Below are 19,759 nucleotides of genomic sequence, written 5' to 3' on the forward strand. Positions count from 1 at the left end.
CCAGTCTTCAGGAGCAGGAGGAACTGCAAAGTCCTCCTGCTCCTCTCCGGGCTGTGATGCAATGCAGGCTTAGGCCCTGCCCTGGTGCATCATGTGATGCACAAGGAGGGGCCTAAAGTTCTAATTGGCTCAGACGCCTCAGGTTCCTCCCTTGGGAGGGGCCAGAGGCGCCTGAGCCAATCAAGGACTTCCTGATTGGCTCAGGTGCCTCAGGCCCCTCCCAAGAGATAATGTACTGGGGCGGGACCTACAGCCAGCTGCCTGTTGTCCTCAGCTGCACATTCTCTCTGCCGCGTTCCTGCCCCTGACATCAGAGCAGGGGTAGGACCATTGCAGAAAGAACGTGCTGCTGAGGATGATGGGCAGCTGCAGGGATTGCTATAGCACTTAAGGTAAGAGTGGAGAAGCTGGAGGAAGATGCAGGCCTTTCTGACTGACCCTCCCCTCTCAAGCAGGAGCAGCAGCGGACGGCCAGCAAGAGCCAGCACTGCCGCTTCTGCTTTAGGAAGGGTCGGTCATCGAATCGGTGAATCGATTCGAATTGTGAATTGGGCAGCACTAGTAAATGGTAAGGAAGATGAGAGTTTGTATATATGGATTTTCTTCCATTTTGTTCTTGGGGCATTTTATGATAGTGTTGTCTGATTAGTGTGGAGCTTCAAATGGCACACTGCAACAGAAAGGATTTCATAGTATGTATTTATGATTTGTGTTATGGGTTTTTTTTAATAGAGCGATTGGAAATTGCAAATAAGCAGTTAGCCATGAAAACTCTGGAGCAAGAAGAAGACAGCCAAGAGACTGTGGTGAAACTGCAGGCTCAAAGTGAGTTTGCATGCCTTTCATAATAAGACTAGACTTATTCTAACCCTTTGGTATAAAACTCAAACCTAGGATCTTCTTGAACAAAGCGGGTTGTAACAAATACATACATAATTATAATCATAACAATACATTCACAACAAAGCAATCATAAACAGTAAGAAACGAATAAGCGAACCAGCGTTCAATCATACAGCCTAAAATTTTCAGAACAGTCCTGTTCACCTTGTAGAATCACACTAAATGCTTTTCTAATCTGTGCCGATTTTTTAAGCACTATCTATAGAATCAGGCCTTAAGTGTGTTTAAATGATAAAAAAAAATATAGTGACGCCAGCACAGCATCCTTCTTACTCTCTACTTTTACCAAACACCTCCTTCTTTCTCCTCCATTCTCTGACCAGACCCATTACCCCCACTCCCTTCTTTTCCTGGTCCACACCACTATAGAATAACCCTCTCATTCATGATGCCTTACACAGCCACAAAGGTCATAGACCCCAAAAGCTAGCCTGTAGCAAAGCTGTGCTGACAATGAGAATGGAAAGCCAAGAGCTAAGCCAAGAGGAAAACCAAACCAAGAACCTCTTACCCCCTTCCAAATTCACCCTTCTCTCCTGTAACTTCTTCTAGCTATTGCCATGCTAGTCCTTTGGGACTATACAGCATAATGAGCCCATTTAGTCTCACACCACTGTCTCTCATAAGATGTAACAAGGTTAGGGGTACCATATTTGTGAAGACAAAAGAGAGGACACATGACCTTGCCCACCACCCACATCATTGCCCAATGCTTCCTTTCACCCATTTCCTTTGTACCCCTTTCCCATCCTCTGCACCTTTTTAGTGCTTCTCTCTCTCCCTCCAACTTCCCTTCCCCTGGATGCTTCTCTCTCTCTCTCTCTCTCTCTTTCCAACCCCTCCCCTCTTCCTGCAAATGCTTATTTATTTTTCTCTCTCCTTCCAACCTTCCCCCCAATGGGTGCCCCTCTCTCCCTCTCCTTCCAACCTCCTTTCGTGTTGTTTCTTCTCTCCTCCCATCTAGCACTACCCTACTCCATGCTCTTTTCTCCAGCCCTCCCTCCATGTTGTTTCTCCAGTCCTCTTCCCTCTACTCCTGATTTGGATTCTTCAGCCCTCCCTCTTCTAACCTTGAAGCTGCCTTTTCAGCCCTCCCGTCTCCCACCTCCAATGCTGCTTACTTTCCCTCACGAACTCTCTCCAGCTCCCGACTCCCCCACCTACCTCTTCCCCAGCCGCTGTAATTGAATCTTTGGACAGCAACTAAGTGAACCTACTGGTGCCACTGATCTGCCCCAGAAGCCACCTCCTTGTAGCGAATTCCTGTTCCTGCATAGGCAGGACCTGCAGAGAGGTGGCTTCCAGGGCAGGCTGGTGACAGCAGGTTTACCTCGTTGCCGCTGCTGGCTGCCCAAAGATCCAGTTAGAGCGGCCAGGGAGGAGGTAGCTGGAGGAGTTGGGAGAGCCAGCCCTGCAAAACTGGGTAGGCTTGCAGGTCGGCTAAAGCTGGACAGACCCCCCCTCATAAATAAAAACTGTCTAGACACCCGGACAGTCTTCTAAAAAGAAGACATGTCTGGGTTTCCCCAGATGTATGATAATCCTAAGCAAGGGAATGAGTTTTACTTTTGTGAAAAAAAGGAGATAGTGTTACTCTCTATTCCCCTTTCAATCTAAAAATCAATCATAGCTCTCTATTTCAGAGCTGCCAAAAAGAAACAATTTTAAAGAAATACAGTGGAACCTTGGTTTACGAGCATAATTCGTTCCAGAAGCATGCTCGTAAACCAAATTGCTCGTATATCAAAACAAGTTTCCCCATAGGAAGTAAGGAAAACTGCTTTGATTGGTTCCACCTCCTTCCCCCCCCCCACGAGGCTACCGGCGCTGCTCCATTCTCCCCCCCCTTGAGGAATCCGACGCTGTTCCAAACCCCTCCCCGCGATCCAGCTTCCCCCCCTGCGAACCAGCATCCCCCCCCCCGCTAGCATTGCCCCCCCCTCCACCGCGATCCTACTTTCCCCCTCCCGAGCAGTCAATGACACCCTTTACCCGACTTGGCACCAGTGCCGGTGCCCGAAGATCCTCCCTCTTCTGGCGCGGCTGGGCGGTGCATCGGAGATCCTCCTTCTTCTGGGCTGGGCTGGGCTGGACTGGCTTTGAGCATTTGCGCATGCTCAAAGCCTTCTGGTCTCGCTCTCTCCGAGATTGAGAGCGAGACCAGAAGGCTTTGAGCATGCGCAAATGCTCAAGGCCAGCCCAGCCCAGCCCAGAAGAAGGAGGATCTCCAACGCACCGCCCAGCCCAGGCCACGCCAGAAGAGGGAGGATCTTCGGGCACCGGCACTGGTGCCAAGTCGGGTAAAGGTTGTCATTGACTGCTCGGGGGGGGGGGAAAGTAGGATCGCGGTGGAGGCGGGGCAATGCGAGCGGGAGGAAATGCCGGATCGCCGGGGGGGGGGCGCTCGTACAGCGAGGCAAGCTCGGTTTACGAGGCACCAAGTTTGCAAATGTTTTGCTCATCTTGCAAAACACTCGTAAACTGGTGCACTCGTAAACCGAGGTACCACTGTATTTGAAACTATGGTATCAAATATAGGGTTACCATACGTCCGAATTTACCCGGACAAGCCTTCTTTTTAGAGGACTGTGTATGCGGTCAGACGGCTTTTCAACACCCGGCACACTGTCCAGTTTTTGAAAAGCTTCGAGCTTAAGGCTGTGTCTGGAGGGCACCTGTCCATGCAATGTGGTGATGTCGCATGCATGTGCACATGCATGTGACATCATCACATCACACCTGCGCATGCTTGGAGGCCCTCTGACTTGGGCAGAACTGGGCATGTATGGGGGCGGGGCCATGTGCCCAGATTTTACATTTGTAAAATCTGGTAACCCTAATCAGATACTAGCATTATCCATTCCTCCTCCCCCATGTCCTTCCAGTGAAATAACACATTATTCTAGTGACCTCAGGGGGCTGTAAGAGAAGAGAAAAATATTGCCTTTCCTTTATCCAGTCCAGCTGGCACAGAAATCTTTGCTGAAATCTTAAATAATTTTCCAAACTTTGTGTCTGTAGTTTAGCTTCTGTCTCTACTTAGGGTTACCAGATTTGGTAAGTCAAAAAAAGAGAACATTTAAATAACATTTTATAGTAAGATTTTTAAAATTATTTGGAGTCCATTGGAGTTATTTGTTAAACAAAGAAATAATTAAAAACTTTAATAGATACACACATCCAGGTAAGAAGGGAGGGGGGAATGGGGGGAGGGATAATTTGTTTCAGTTAATTTGCAAGTTTATAAGTGTTTTTCTTTGGTATTTTTGAATGTATAAATTACTTTGTGTAAGCTGAAAAAAATCAATTTAAAAAAAAAAAAAAAATTTTATTTTTTTATTCAATTTTCTATACTGTTCTCCCAGAGCTCAAACAGTTTACAAGAATTTATTCATGTACTCAAGAATTTTTCCCTGTCTGTCCTGGTGGGCTCACAATCTATCTAAGGCTTCCTTTTACAAAGCCACACAGCCGAGTGCTGCTTGGCAAACACTCCGATGTCCATTCAATTCTTATGGGTATCAGAGCATTTACTGCGTCAGCCTGCTTAAAAGATTGAGATAGATATGATGCTAATGCTTTTCTATAATACAGCTTATCCTTTAGCCAAGAGACAAATGGAGATATTAGATGGAGATAAGATGGGTGGTACAGAGTAGAGAGCTAACATTGGGAAGACTTCTGTTCCGATCGGCTTTGTGCTGCGATTGGCAGTGGTGTACCAAGGGGGGGCGGGGAGGGCGGGTCTGCCCCGGGTGCAGCCATAGGGGGGGTGCACAGCCGGCCAGGTCCTCTTACCTTTGTGGCGCTTCCTCCGACCGACCGACAACAGGCCCGGTCCGACAAACCTCCCTGCCCTGTAGCCGCGAATCTAAATTACTTTCTTACAACAGCTTCAATACTCCAGCTGCTGTAAGAAGGTAATTTAGATTCGCGGCTACAGGGCAGGGAGGTTTGTCGGACCGGGCCTGTTCTGTTGTCAGTCGGCGGGGAAACGCCACAAAGGTAAGGGACAGGAAGGGAGAAAGGGAGGAAAGGTGGAGTGGAGAGGAAAAGACGCTTAAGGTAAAACTGAGGGGGGAGAAGGACGCTGAAAGCACTGGGGGAAGACAAAGGGGTGGAGAAGGACGCTGAAAGGACATGGGGAAGATTGGGGGGGAGAAGGACGCTGAAAGGACATGGGGAAGATGGTGGGGAGAAGGACGCTGAAAGCACATGGGGAAGACAAAGGGGTGGAGAAGGACGCTGAAAGGACATGGGGAAGACGGGGGGAGGAGAAGGATGCTGAAAGGACATGGGGAAGACAGAGGGGGGAGAAGGACACTGAAAGCACATGGGGAAGACAGAGGGGGGAGAAGGACACTGAAAGGAGTGATTCCGGAGGATTGGAAGATAGCCAACATCACGCCCATCTTTAAAAAGGGATCAAGAGGTGACCCGGGAAACTACAGACCGGTGAGTCTCACCTCGGTTCTGGGGAAAATGGCGGAAGCACTGATAAAAGAAAACATCGATGAACATTTGGAAAGAAACGAACTTCTGAAAACAAGCCAACGTGGTTTCTGCAGGGGGAGATCGTGCCTAACTAACTTATTGCACTTCTTCGAAGGAATTAACAAACAGTTGGACAGAAGAGACCCCATAGACACCATATATCTGGATTTCCAAAAAGCCTTTGACAAGGTGCCTCACGAGCGTCTACTCTGGAAACTGAAGAACCATGGGGTGGATGGAGACGTACATAGATGGATCAGAAACTGGTTGGCGGGTAGGAAACAGAGGGTAGGGGTGAAGGGCCACTATTCGGAGTGGAGGAGGGTCACGAATGGTGTTCTGCAGGGCTCGGTGCTTGGGCCACTGCTATCTATATAATAAAATGCTAGCCCGCGCATGCGCACTCGTGACAAGCGTGTTCCCTGATCCCTTTTCTGTCTGGATGTGGCCGCACGAGTGCGCATGCACGCGTATTACCTCACAACAGCCTCCCTACTCTCCACCTAGCGCTGCTTTCAAAGGGCCCAGTGAAGGTCGGAGAAGGCGGCGAGCTCTGACACCAACAGCAGCGCCACTGCGATCGGGAAAGCACAGCACAGCCGGCGACTCACCCCTCCCGCCCTCACTCACTGCCAAAACCACCACCTCCTCCTCGCCGGCTCACCCGCTTTTAAATGAAAAGAACGCTGGCTTTGCTGTCTTACATACATAACATAGTAACATAGTAGATGACGGCAGATAAAGACCCGAATGGTCCATCCAGTCTGCCCAACCTGATTCAATTTAAATTTTTTTTTTTTTCTTCTTAGCTATTTCTGGGCGAGAATCCAAAGCTTTACCCGGTACTGTGCTTGGGTTCCAACTGCCGAAATCTCTGTTAAGACTTACTCCAGCCCATCTACACCCTCCCAGCCATTGAAGCCCTCCCCTGCCCATCCTCCTCCAAACGGCCATGCACAGACACAGACCGTACAAGTCTGCCCAGTAACTGGCCTAGTTCAATCTTTAATATTATTTTCTGATTCTAAATCTTCTGTGTTCATCCCACGCTTCTTTGAACTCAGTCACAGTTTTACTCTCCACCACCTCTCTCGGGAGCGCATTCCAGGCATCCACCAAATAAAATTTGCTGACGATCCAAACTATTTAGTGGAGTTCGGATTAAAGAGGACTGCGAAGAATTGCAAAGGGACTTGAGCAAACTAGGGGAATGGGCAACGAGATGGCAGATGAAGTTCAACGTTGAAAAATGTAAAGTATTGCATCTGGGAAGCGCATTCCAGGTGTCCACCACACGTTGGGTAAAGAAGAACTTCCTAGCATTCGTTTTGAATCTGTCCCCTTTCAATTTTTCTGAATGTCCTTTTGTTCTTTTATTATTTGAAAGTTTGAAGAATCTGTCCCTCTCTACTCTCTCTATGCCCTTGATGATCTTGTAAGTCTCTATCATATCCCCTCTAAGTCTCCTCTTCTCCAGGGAAAATAGACCCAGTTTCTCCAATCTCTCAGCGTATGAAAGGTTTTCCATCCCTTTAATCAGACGTGTCGCTCTCCTCTGAACTCTCTCGAGTAACCCCATGTCCTTCTTAAGGTACGGCGACCAATATTGGACGCAGTACTCCAGATGCGGACGCACCATCGCCCGATACAACAGCAGGATGACTTCTTTCGTCCTGGTTGTAATACCCTTCTTGATTATACCTAGCATTCTATTCGCTCTCTTAGCAGCCGCTGCGCACTGTGCCGTTGGCTTCATTGTCATGTCCACCATTACCCCCAAGTCCCTTTTTTGGGTACTCTCATTCAATAACATCCCTCCCATCGTGTAATTGAACCTCGGGTTTCTGCTTCCTACATGCAATACTTTACACTTCTCAATGTTGAACTTCATCTGCCATCTCGTTGCCCATTCCCCTAGTTTGTCCAAGTCCCTTTGCAATTCTTCGCAGTCCTCCTTTGTCCGAGCTCTATTAAATAGTTTAATGTCATCTGCAAATTTTATTATCTCACATTTCATCCCTGTTTCTAGATCATTTATGAATATATTAAATAGCATCGGCCCGAGCACCGAGCCCTGCGGAACACCACTCGTGATCTTCCTCCAGTCCGAGTAATGGCCCTTCACCCCTACCCTCTATTTCCTACCCTCTAACCAGTTTCTGACCCATCTATGCACGTCTCCGTCCACCCCATGGTTCTTCAGTTTCCGGAGTAGACGTTCATGAGGCACCTTGTCAAAGGCTTTCTGGAAATCTAGGTATATGATGTCTATGGGGTCTCCTCTGTCCATCTGTTTGTTAATTCCCTCGAAGAAGTGCAATAAGTTAGTCAGGCACGATCTCCCCTTGCAGAATCCATGTTGGCTGGTTATCAGAAGTTTGTTTTTTTCAAAATATCCTCCTCCTGCAAAAGCTTATTATTAGTCTATGAGAAACTCTGCTTTTTTTCTTCCTCTGCTCTAGGTTGTAGGATGACATCATATTCTGTGAGAGGACTTTTATCCTTCTCAGCATTTAGAGTAGCAATGAAAACCTATTTTTTAATGCAGCTTATGGTTCGTTCGTTTGATTCGATCACTAACTAAATTCTTAGAACCAGAAGCAATCAACATTCTCATTCATTCCCTCATTATGACTAAACTAGACTATTGCAATTCTCTTCTCATTAATATAACTCTAAAAGAAAAAAGAAGGCTGCAGCTCATACAAAACACCGCCGTGAAACTAATTCACAAAGCAAAAAAATACGACCACGTTACTCCGCTGTTAGTTAAATCTCATTGGCTTCCTATAAGCCATCGATTCACCTTTAAATTGTTGCTTTTGGTGTTCAAAGCTTTAAATTACAATGAACCCCAATTCATTAACAGATGGCTTATTCCTTATAGTACGACACGCTCACTTCGTTCTTCCTCAACTAATCTTCTTACAGTTCCATCTATTAAAATGATAGGAACCAGAAGACAGGATATGTTCTCAGTTAATGCCCCTCAATCATGGAATCTTTTACCCCAACACATCAGAGAACTAAAAGACCTAACTCAGTTTAAAAAAATGCTAAAAACTTTTCTTTTCAAAGATGCGTATGGTTATTATGAGTAGTAAAAATTGACAATCTTATATACATTTTCGGTTTTTTTTTCTTTTTTTAAAAAAAAAACAGCCACCTCTTACCCACCTTTTGTTTTTCCCTTTTATGTTTCTTCTTCTCTTCTATCAAAATTGTAACTATTTCCCTATTTAGCCTCACATGTCTTGTATGTTTTACCCTCACATTATTGTGAATTTAGGTTTTTGATTAGTTTGTAAAGTATGTTTCTTGTCTATACAACATATTTGTTTTTATGTCATTTTTAACATTGTACTTGTTTCATTTATTAATACATGTTATTTTTATTGTACATCGCCTAGCAAATTATATAGGCGATTCATCAAGACTTAATAAACTTGAAACTTGAAACTTGATTGCATGTTAGATCTGATTAATGTTTTTATGAGTTTTTGTGCAATAATTTTTGTATTTTTTTAAGACTCAGAATGAATAACTTATATTCTTTTAAATTTATTGATAGAGTTCTTTTCTTTCTTTTTATTAGCCTGTACCCTGCCTTGACCTTTGGAAAAGCAGTATAGTAAGTTTTAAGTAAACAATTTAGGGCTTTTATCAAACCGTGGTAGAGCTTATTACTGTGGGCTAGCAAGGTAAATGCTCCGATGCTCATTCAATTCCTAGCCTGTGGTAAAAAGCTCTACTACAGTTTGATAAAAGCCAGTGTTGGTAGATGTGGCAAGCTAGTCCTGGTGCAGAATGAGTGTACAGTCAATCATCCTATATATTAAAGACGGTTGAAAAGAGATTTTCCCCACTAATATCCATAAACAGATCCTTTGAGATTTGCTTTGATTTGTGTTGAACCTGCTGCCACATACACACTGCTTTTGGCCTTACTCCATAAGATAGTACCCTCAGCCTAATGCTTTGTCATCTACCAACTAGCAGAATCCAAGTACTGGATTATGATATAGGCATGACTTGGAGTTAGGCGACATGCAGTTTCTAGACACTGCTTGCAAAAACACTGCCCCTTTAGTAGAAAGTGTACAAAGCTGAAAGGGTGGAGCAGTTGATGTCTCCTTTACTTTGCTGTTCCCCAGGGAGAGCTGAGCTGTTGGCTCTCAAAGCAGAGCCATTAATCACACAGCAATCAATGTGACCTGAATTCCTGAGATTCCAATGGCTGTTCTGCCCTTCTGAGATTCAGTTCGTCCTCCCTCTGCTTCAACATTTGGGCCAAATACTTTTCCCTTAACCTATTGTTTGTCTTCATTTAAAAAAATAATAAAATACATTTAAAAAAAATAGAGAATATTATTTCCTGGGCTGGGATATATAGTATGGTTGATGCTTCCTATTGTGTCTCTCCTTTCTCAAATGCTGCTGACTTTGGTTTGGCTTACAATGTCATACAGCACTGGGGAGGGACACTTATGTCCTTAGCACATATTAACCATGTATAACCTGGAAGAGAAAGGTGGTAGCATTGCTTTATCACCTTATGTAACTAAGGCCTAGATTCACTGAGCCCACCGATCTTACCCGATCCATGGGCGATCCGAGGCAGGCCAACCAGTTCACTATGGGTCCATATTCAAATGGAGGTGATCGGAAGAACGCCCCCCACCAATCGCACGGATCGCTCTCCAGCGATCCTGACACATGCGCAGACCATCTCCTTTGCCTGCAGATGGTCTGCGCATGCTCACCGCAAAGATAAAGCTTGAAACTTTGTTGTTATTGAGCTGGAAACTTTTGAGAGCCTGTGGTTTAAACCCATGGGTTGAAAACAGGGCTGCACTGCATGGAGTTGGGGCAGAGAGCAGGAGATTGGGGCAGAGAGCAGGAGAATCGGGGCAGAGAGTAGGGGTTTTTAAACAAGTGACTGGTCCTCAGCAGTCGCTTGTTTTTTAATCGGGTAGCCCAGGCGGTGTTCCTGAAATTGTTTTGTGAATCGCATCCTTCCTACTTTGCATACACGGATTGGAGGATGATCGGCACAGAGGTTAGTGAATCGGGTCAGAGGAAAATCGGGTCAGTACACGATTGCAAACACAATCGGTGAGCTTAGTGAATCTAGCCCAAAAGAAGCCTTTTAACATACCCAGGGAAGAACAAACTAATGCCTGCTTTTCAGAGTAGAGAGTTGCGCGGGGACAGAAATCCCACCCGTCCCCGCCAAAGTCCCACCCGTCCCCACCCGTCCCCGTGAGGAATCCCACCCGTCCCCACCCGTCCCCGTGAGGAATCCCTCCGTCCCCACCCATCCCCGCGAGGAATCCCCTCCGTCCCCACCCGTCCCCGCGAGGAATCCCCTCCGTCCCCGCCCGTCCATATAAACTTCAGAAATAGTTATTTCATTTAATTATGCTACTGAATTAAAGGCTCTGGTAGAAACCATTTACAAATAAGCAAAAAGACTTTATTAATTTGAAAATATTAATTGGGAAGAATACATACTTTGCAAATGGGTTTCTACCAGAGCCTCTAATGTTTATAAATTTTTATCAACACAACTAATATACTACTTTATCCTGAAGCAAAATAAAAAAAAAGAAATATAATTCTTTTCCTACCTTTGTTGCCTGGTTTCTGCTTTCTTCATGTTCTCATTCAATTCCTTCCATCCACTGTCTCTCTTCCTTCTGCATCTTCCATTTGCTCTGTTACTGTGCCTCTCCCTTTCTTCCCCCTTCCAAATTGGTCTGGCACCCATCTTCTTCTCTCCGCTCCCCCCATAGTCTGGCATCTGTCTTCTTCCCTGCCAGCGTCTTCTCCCTACTCTCTCTTCCCCATTTCCTTTCAGCGTCCTTCTCCCCCCATCTTCCCCATGTCCTGTCAGCGTCCTTCTCCCCCCTCTGTCTTCCACATGTGCTTTCAGTGTCCTTCTCCCCCCTCTGCTTCCCCATGTCCTTTCAGCGTCCTTCTCCCTCTCTGTCTTCCCCATGGTCTTTCAGCGTCCTTCTCCACCCCCCCCCCTGTCTTCCCCATGTCCTTTCAGCGTCCTTCTCCACCCCTTTGTCTTCCCCATGTGCTTTCAGTATCCTTCTCCCCCCTCTGTCTTCCACAAGTGCTTTCAGAGTCCTTTCCCCCCCGCCCTTCCCATGGCCTTTCAGCGTCCTTCTCCACCCCTTTATCTTCCCCATGTCCTTTCAGCGTCCTTCTCCACCCCTTTGTCTTCCCCATGTGCTTTCAGCATCCTTCTCCCCCCTTTGTCTTCCACAAGTGCTTTCAGAGTCCTTCCCTCCCCCCCCCCGCCCTTCCCATGGCCTTTCAGCATCCTTCTCCACCCCTTTGTATTCCCCCATGTGCTTTCAGCGTCCTTCTCCACCCCTTTGTATTCCCCCATGTGCTTTCAGCGTCCTTCTCCCTCCTCTGTCTTCAAGTGCTTTCAGCGTCCTTCTCCCCCCCCTCCTTCTCTACCGCCCCGGGTGCAGCACAGCCGGCCAGGTCCCCTTACTTTTGTGGCACTTCCCCGACCGACTGACAACAGCCCCGGTCCGACAAACCTCCCTGCCCTTAACTGCGAATCTAATTTACCTTATTACAGCTGCTGTAAGAAGATAATTTAGATTCGCGGCTACAGGGCAGGGAGGATTGTCGGACCGGGGCTGTTGTCGGTCGGTCGGGGAAGTGCCACAAAAGTAAGGGGACCTGGCCGGCTGTGCTGCAACCGGGGCGGGGTGTGGCGGGGCGGACCGCCCCGTCCCTTGGTAGCCACTCGAACCGCGAGGCTACTCTCCTCCTTACCTGCACTGCCTGCAGCACAGAGCCAAACGGAAGTCTTCCCGACTCAGTCACGCGGCTCTTCTCTCTACCTTCTCTGCTTGCAGCACAGAGCCGAACGGAAGTCTTCCCGACGTCAGCGCTGACGTCGGAGGGAGGGAGGGCTTTAAGCTTTAAGCCCTCCCTCCCCTCCGACGTCAGCGCTGACGTCGGGAAGACTTCCGTTCGGCTCTGTGCTGCAAGCAGAGAAGGTAGAGAGAAGAGCCGCGCGACTGAGTACATCCAGCCCCGCAGGAACCCCGCGACCCTCGGAGGCGTCCCCACGGGATCCCCGTGACCCTAGGGGGCGTCCCCACGGGATCCCCGCGACCCTAGGGGCATCCCCACGGGATCCCCGTGACCCAAAGGGGGAACCCGCGGGATGCCCGCGGGTCCCGCGGGATTCCCGTCGTCCCCGTTCCCGTGCAGCTCTCTATTTCAGAGTTTTATTTAATCTTCCTTCAGATATAGAAGTGTAAGACATTTCCTGCTTTTGCCTTCACTTTTCAGACTAGAGAAGCTTTGTGTTTATCTGCCTTTTCTTCAGAGCTTAGCCTGAAGTACTTGAGTAGTTGAATTTTATAACTGTGTATGCTATGCCAAGATGTCAAATCATAAACATAAAGAAGTTAATTATATTTTATTTTTTTTAATTCTTTATTCATTTTTATAACTTACATCAAGTGTAACAAAAAGTAACATCATTTTAACTTAAATATATCACTTGAAATTCTATAATTAATCATACTCAATATATTTTATCCCATTCCCTCCCAACTCTTCAAAATATCATAGCACATATATCATATAATAAAGACTTTCCTTTCATTCAAAGCACCTAGTGAAAATTTAAAAAATTACCCTCCCTCCCCATTATTTCATTTGTACTAACCAGGGAAATGATATTTATTTATTGTAATAATTTGTTAATGGCCCCCATACATCTTGAAATTTATTAAAATTTCCTTTCTGAAGAGCTAATGTTCTTTCCATTTTATAAATATGACATACTGAATTCCACCAAAAACTATAGTTTAATCTACTCCAATTTTTCCAATTGCATGTTATTTGTTGTATGGCGACTCCTGTTAAAATAAGTAAGAGTTTATTATTTTTGGAAGATATTTGGCTCTTAGCCCTCATAGACATGCCAAATAATACTGTATCATACGATAATGCCACATAATTTTCTAACAAACTATTAATTTGGCCCCAAATTGATTTCCAGAAGGTAATTTTATAACAGGATACCTAAGTGAGAAATCCAAAAAAGCATCTATTTTATGTTTAAATGTGTTTATTCAATTTCAATGTGCAAAAAACAACAAGAACGGTAGTAAAACAATGCAGAATACAGACATAATTGCACAGAATCCAAAGCACCCCTCCTAACCCCCAACAAAAAACCTAAACAGAAAATCCCTGAATAGAAGAAGGCAAAAAAAAAGGGGAAATTAGGAGTTCAAGAGTCTACTCCGGGCCATCAAGGGAAGGGTCATCCAAAATCGCTCCCAAATCATAGTAAATTTGCGCCCCGGTCTAGAGTCAAGATCAACAAAATGTTTACGTTCCAAGGAGGCATGTATGATCATCAATGATTTCCATTGACTATAAGTCGGGGCATCGCTTGCCAGCCACTGTGTAAGTATAGCCTTTTTGCCAAGTAGTATAGCTCGAGCCAAAAAAGCTGATAGGCCTTTAGGTTTTGGAGAGACAACATTGTAGAATCCTAAAAGCGCTCTAGGGGTCGGAGACCACCGCCGATGCCAAAGAACGGAAATATAAGAATCCAAATGAAGCCAAAACTGAAAAACACCAGGGCAAGACCAAAACATATGGCCCAAGGATGCATTGGCTTGAGAACATTTAGGGCAGTGATGACTCTGAGAAATGCCCATCCTGTAAGCTCGTATGGGTGAGATGTAAAGGCGAAGTATAAACTTCAATTGCTGTTCCCAGTGTTGAATATTTGTAGATATCTTTCTTAAAGTTTTGATAACCTGCTGTATCTTATGAGAAGTAATAATACAGTGTAAGTCCTCAGCCCAGGTTTCTGCTAAAATATCAAAGTTATGGCCAGGTTGACTGTCACGAATGCTTACATGATGGAAACGAAGAAGAATTAATTGCTGTACAGAAAAACTGAACATTTCAGAAAGAGTCTCGTGACAAGTGTTCGTCAAATGAGTAGCAGGCATTGACCGTATATAATGACGTATTTGAAAGTAAGCAAAAAGGTCAACTTCAGAAAGTCCAAATGTATGTTGTAATGAAGTAAAAGAAGCAAATCGCCCCTCATCTGTATACAACTGAAAAATATAACATAACCCCAAAGAGGCCCATCGCTGAAAAGACACAGATTGAATACCTGGTAGGAAATCTCCATTCCCCCAAAGAGGGAGGAAGGGAGAAATCTTTGGGGACAGGTGCAAACATTTGCAAATCCAACACCAGGTCCGTCTCGCAGGAGCAAATATAGGATATTGTGCCACTACCAGACAGAGGGCCGGGGCCGTCACATGTAACAAATAACTGATATGGTAAGGAACCAACAATGACAATTCCAAGGGAGTGGCAGAAAAATAAGTTGTACCCCTAAACCAATCATTAATATGAAGACGAGCCAGCATGGCTTCTGCAAGGGAAGGTCATGCCTCACAAACTTACTGTACTTCTTTGAAGGAATAAACAGCCAGATGGATAAGGGGGAATCCATAGACATCATTTACCTTGACTTCCAAAAAGCCTTCGACAAGGTACCTCACGAATGGCTACTTAAGAAGCTGTGGAGCCACGGGGTGCAAAGGGGATGTCCACCGATGGATCAAACACTGGCTGGCAGGCAGGAAACAGAGGGTTGGAGTAAAGGGCTATTATTCAGACTGGCAATGGGTCATGAGCAGAGTTCCGCAGGGGTCGGTGCTGGGACCGCTCCTGTTCAATATATTTATCAACGACCTGGAGACGGGGACGAAATGTGAGGTTATTAAATTTGCTGATGACACCAAACTCTGCAGCAGGGTTAGAAACACGGAAGACTGTGAAGACCTGCAAAGGGACCTAACGAGACTGGAAGACTGGGCAAAAAAGTGGCAAATGAGTTTTAACATAGAGAAATGCAAGGTAATGCATATAGGGAAAAAGAACCCGATGTTCAACTACAAAATGGGGGGGATCATTGCTAGGGGTGAGCAACCTTGAAAGAGATCTGGGGGTGATGGTGGACTCAACATTGAAAGCATCGGCACAGTGTGCGACAGCCTCAAAGAAAGCGAACAGAATGTTGGGTATCATTAAAAAGGGTATCACAACCAGGACGAAGGAAGTCATCATGCTGCTGTATCGTGCAATGGTGCGCCCACATCTGGAATACTGTGTCCAGTATTGGTCACCTCACCTCAGGAAGGACATGGCAGTACTTGAGGGGGTCCAGAGAAGAGCGACTAAACTGATAAAAGGTATGGAAAACTTTTCATACGCTGACAGGTTGAAAATGCTGGGGCTGTTCTCCCTGGAAAAGCGGAGACTTAGAGGAGACATGATAGAAACCTTCAAAATCCTGAAGGGCATAGAGAAGGTAGACAGGGACAGATTCTTCAGACTGTGGGGAACCACAGGTACTAGGGGTCACTCAGAGAAACTGAAAGGGGACAAGTTTAAAACAAATGCTAGGAAGTTGTTTTTTACCCAGAGGGTGGTGGACACATGGAACGCGCTTCCGGAGGTGTGATAGGCCAGAGCACAGTACAGGGGTTCAAGGAAGGCTTAGATAGGTTCCTAAAGGTTAAGGGGATTGAGGGGTACAGATAGAAGTAGAGGTAGGTTATAGAAATGGTCAGGAACCACTTCACAGGTCATAGACCTGATGGGCCGCCACGGGAGCGGACCGCTGGGTGCGATGGACCTCTGGTCTGACCCAGTGGAGGCAACTTCTTATGTTCTTATTACATACCACTGAATATTCAAAAGACCATAGCCCCCCCGTTCTCTGGGGAGGCACAGCCTAGAATAAGTCAGACGCGGTCTTTTTCCACCCCAGACAAACCGCTGTATCCCTCTGATAAGTTGAACCCGAGTAGCATGGGACAATAAAAGGGGGAGTACCTGGAATCGATAGAGCCATTTTGGAAACAACACCATATTATATAAAGCCACTCGGCCTGCCACTGACAAAGGAAAAGCCTGCCAAGTTTGAAGCATAGTCAAAGTATCCCCCAATAATGAGGTCACATTGCAATCGTATAAAGTGGATAGATCACGTGGTAACCACACTCCAAGATATTTAATGGAGGACCGGGCCCAAGCAAATGGAAAGTCACCCACCCTAGTATCTTGTATAGTTGAGGGAAAAGCCAAAACTCAGTGGCGTACCTAGGGTATGTGGCACCCGGGGCCCATCATTTTTGACACCCCCCCCCTATGTAAAAAAATATTTTTTGTAATGACCATGAAACAGAATAAATGGTCAGAATAGAAACAGGCAGTGAAAATTTTCTTATATTCCAAACATAACATAACATAAATTATGTCTGAATTGTCATGACATCAGAAGTACATATGGAGTAGTTGCAGGTGATGCTTGGGACAGTTCTGATTGTGTTAGTTCGGTTTTATGTGTTTTTTGAATAGAAGGGTTTTTATTTCTTTTTGAAGGTTTTGCAGTCTGTGGTCGATGTCAATTGGTTGTAGAGTTGGGGGTCGAGTGTTGCAGCTCGAATGGCTAGGAGGTTGTCGAACAGTTTTTTTCTTTTGACGTTTTTGGTTGAAGGGTATGTGAATGGTGCGTGAGTTCTCCTATGTCTGTTTGAAGTGGATTGAATTATTTAGCTGAAGAAATTAGTTACCCCCTCATCCCACACACATTAATTCTCTTCCATTTTTGTTCCCATTATAAAAAACACTGATAAGTTCCCAGAAAAAAAATACATTAAAATAAGAAGTGAAAACAAAGGCCCCTACAGATGAGAACATAACATAAGAATAGCCTAACTGGGTCAGACCAATGGTCCATCATGCCCAGTAGCCCATTCTCATGGTAGCCAATCCAGGACACTAATACCTGGTCAAAACCCAAAGAGTAGCAACATTCCATGCTACCGATCCAGGGCAAGCAGACACTTCCCCCATGTCTTAATAACAGATTATGGACTTTTCCTCCAGGAATTTGTCCAAATCTTTCTTAAAACCAGCTACACTATCTGCTTTTACCATAACTTCTGGCCACTTCATTTTTAAGTTTAGATCTTTCCTTTCAAACAGAGACCTTGCTAGATGTCAAATACAGCACAAGGTAACTTCACATGGACTTAGCTGTGCAGGAACTGTGAATCTCCTCATACACCCACCATATAGTGCAAAAATGTGCAAAGGTCTGTTTTTTTTCTTTCGATCACTACATAGCCTAATGCCACACAAGCAGCGCTGTTACAAACATATTCTGTAGGTCAATGCTAAGGATAACAAAGTTTCCTTCCTTGGACCAGAAGGAGATAAACCACTGGAAGAGATCCCAAAACAACACCCAAAGACCCACTCAGTGTGTGAACCAGTTGAGTGGAGTGGACTAACTGGGGGGTGGAAATGGGCCCGGAATTTGCTCAGCAGAATTTCCCAGACCACCTCTTCCTCTCAACACATTGACACGCTGCCACCATCACCACTAGGAACACCTCACTGGGTAGGCCAGCTATGCTATAAACTTTATAAAACACATTATTATATTTTCTTATAAAGCACATATTTTAACTGAACTCTGACATCCTCAGCCTTTCCATTCACAAAAATAGAAGGAAGAAAAGTTCCCATTTCCTGCTGTCTCATGTCCCCGGCCTATACAATATTTTTTTTCTGCAGACCCTTCAAAAGTCTGACCAAATCCTCGTTTCACTTGCATTATAAAGTACTGAGGATGCCATCTCTCCCCAATCCCAGGTCTTAAAGTCTAAGACAGTAGCGCAAACTAATGCTGCCAGATTCAGGAAAAAAATTTTTGATTCGATTCAGCCTATTGCAGGGGTGTCCAATGTCGGTCCTCGAGGGCCGCAATCCAGTCGGGTTTTCAGGATTTCCCCAATGAATATGCATTGAAAGCAATGCATGCACACAGATCTCATGCATATTCATTGGGGAAATCCTGAAAACCCGACTGGATTGCGGCCCTCGAGGACCGACATTGGACACCCCTGGCCTATTGAATTGGTTTTTCAATTCGATTTTCCTGCCCAGTTGGGTGATTTTTTTCAAAACTCCTGGTGGGTTTTATAGCTTTTTCACCCCCTTTGGCTTCTCCTAACCACACTGGCGCTGTGGTGTAAATAAAATAAAGAAACAAAAAGGACTTTTCCTCTCTCTGTTAAATCCTAGCTCACGTTTGCAGTCCAACACCAGCTCTGGCAGGATACACATTTCAAATCTGACATATTATAATCACAAAACAGAAAATAAAATTAATTTTTCTACCTTTTGTTGTCTGGTTATATTTCAAATCTTGTTGGTCCAAGGCTCTGGTTTTCTTCTGATAACTTGCTTGCCAGGGTCTCCTTCTTTCTGCATGCTAACCATCCATCTGCCAACTCTGTCCTCCCTTTCCATTTCCCTTCCCTTCCCAGGAAGTCTGGTATCTTTCCTTTTTTTCATCTCCCTCCACAGATCCACCTTTTCTTAAATACCCTTTCATCCGGCCCCACCACCCCAGAGTCCACCATCTCTCCCTTTCTTTTCCTAATTACCCTCCTATCCAGTATCTCTATCCCTCCTCCACACCATCCCTTGTGTCCAATTTCTCTCCCTTTCTGTTCCTTCCCTCCCTAAATCCCATGGTCCATCATCTCTCTCCCTCTCCTCTATTTTCAGACCCATTATTTCTTCCCCCCCCCCAAAGTTTGGCATATGCACGTCTCTTTGAACACCCCCTTCCCTCTGTGTACTTCTAAATCATGGTCCCCCCCCAAAGGCCTGTCCCCCCTTAAAGGTCTGCCTGTCCCCCCTTGAAGGCCTGCACCCCCCTTGAAGGCCTGTCCCATCCCCTTGTAGGCCTGTCCCCCCCTTGAAGGCCTGCCTGCCTGTCCCCCCTTGAAGGTCTGCACCCCCCGAAGGCCTGCACCCCCCCGAAGGCCTGTCCCACCCCCTTGTAACTTCTCCCCCCCTTGTAGGCCTGTCCCCCCTTGAAGGCCTGCCTGCCTGCCTTTCCCCCCCCTTGAAGGCCTGCACCCCCCCGAAGGCCTGCACTCCCTTGAAGGTTTGCACTCCCCCGAAGGCCTGTCCCCCCCTTGAAGGCCTGTCCCACCCCCTTGTAGGCCTGTCCCCCCTTGTAGGCCTGTCCCCCCTTGAAGGCCTGCCTGCCTGCCTTTCCCCCCCTTGAAGGCCTGCACCCCCCCTTGAAGGCCTGCACTCCCTTGAAGGTCTGCCTGCCTGTCCCCCCCCTTGAAGGTCTGCACCCCCTTGAAGGTCTGCACCCCCCCAAAAGCCTACACCCCCCCCTGAAGGCCTGCCTGCCCCCCCTTGAAGGTCTGCACCCCCCCCCGAAGGCCTGTCCCCCCTTGAA

The 19,759-nt window shown here is 46.1% G+C and overlaps 1 protein-coding gene across 4 annotated transcripts in view; it reads left to right on the forward strand.

The window, feature by feature from the left end:
- Positions 1-19,759, forward strand: part of AMOTL2 (angiomotin like 2) — a 370,109-nt gene that overhangs the window by 155,122 nt on the left and 195,228 nt on the right. For all 4 annotated transcript variants that reach the window (XR_004540616.1, XM_033958123.1, XM_033958124.1 and 1 more), the window contains exon 5: positions 733-825. Coding sequence is in view for 3 of the 4 variants with exons in the window: in XM_033958123.1 (XP_033814014.1) it covers positions 733-825 (93 nt within the window). In the remaining variant the exon portion in view is untranslated. The remainder of the gene's footprint in view (positions 1-732; positions 826-19,759) is intronic.

The sequence above is a fragment of the Geotrypetes seraphini genome, chromosome 9 (genome assembly GCF_902459505.1).
Source record: "Geotrypetes seraphini chromosome 9, aGeoSer1.1, whole genome shotgun sequence".
In the NCBI taxonomy this organism is placed as follows: Eukaryota; Metazoa; Chordata; class Amphibia; order Gymnophiona; family Dermophiidae; genus Geotrypetes; species Geotrypetes seraphini.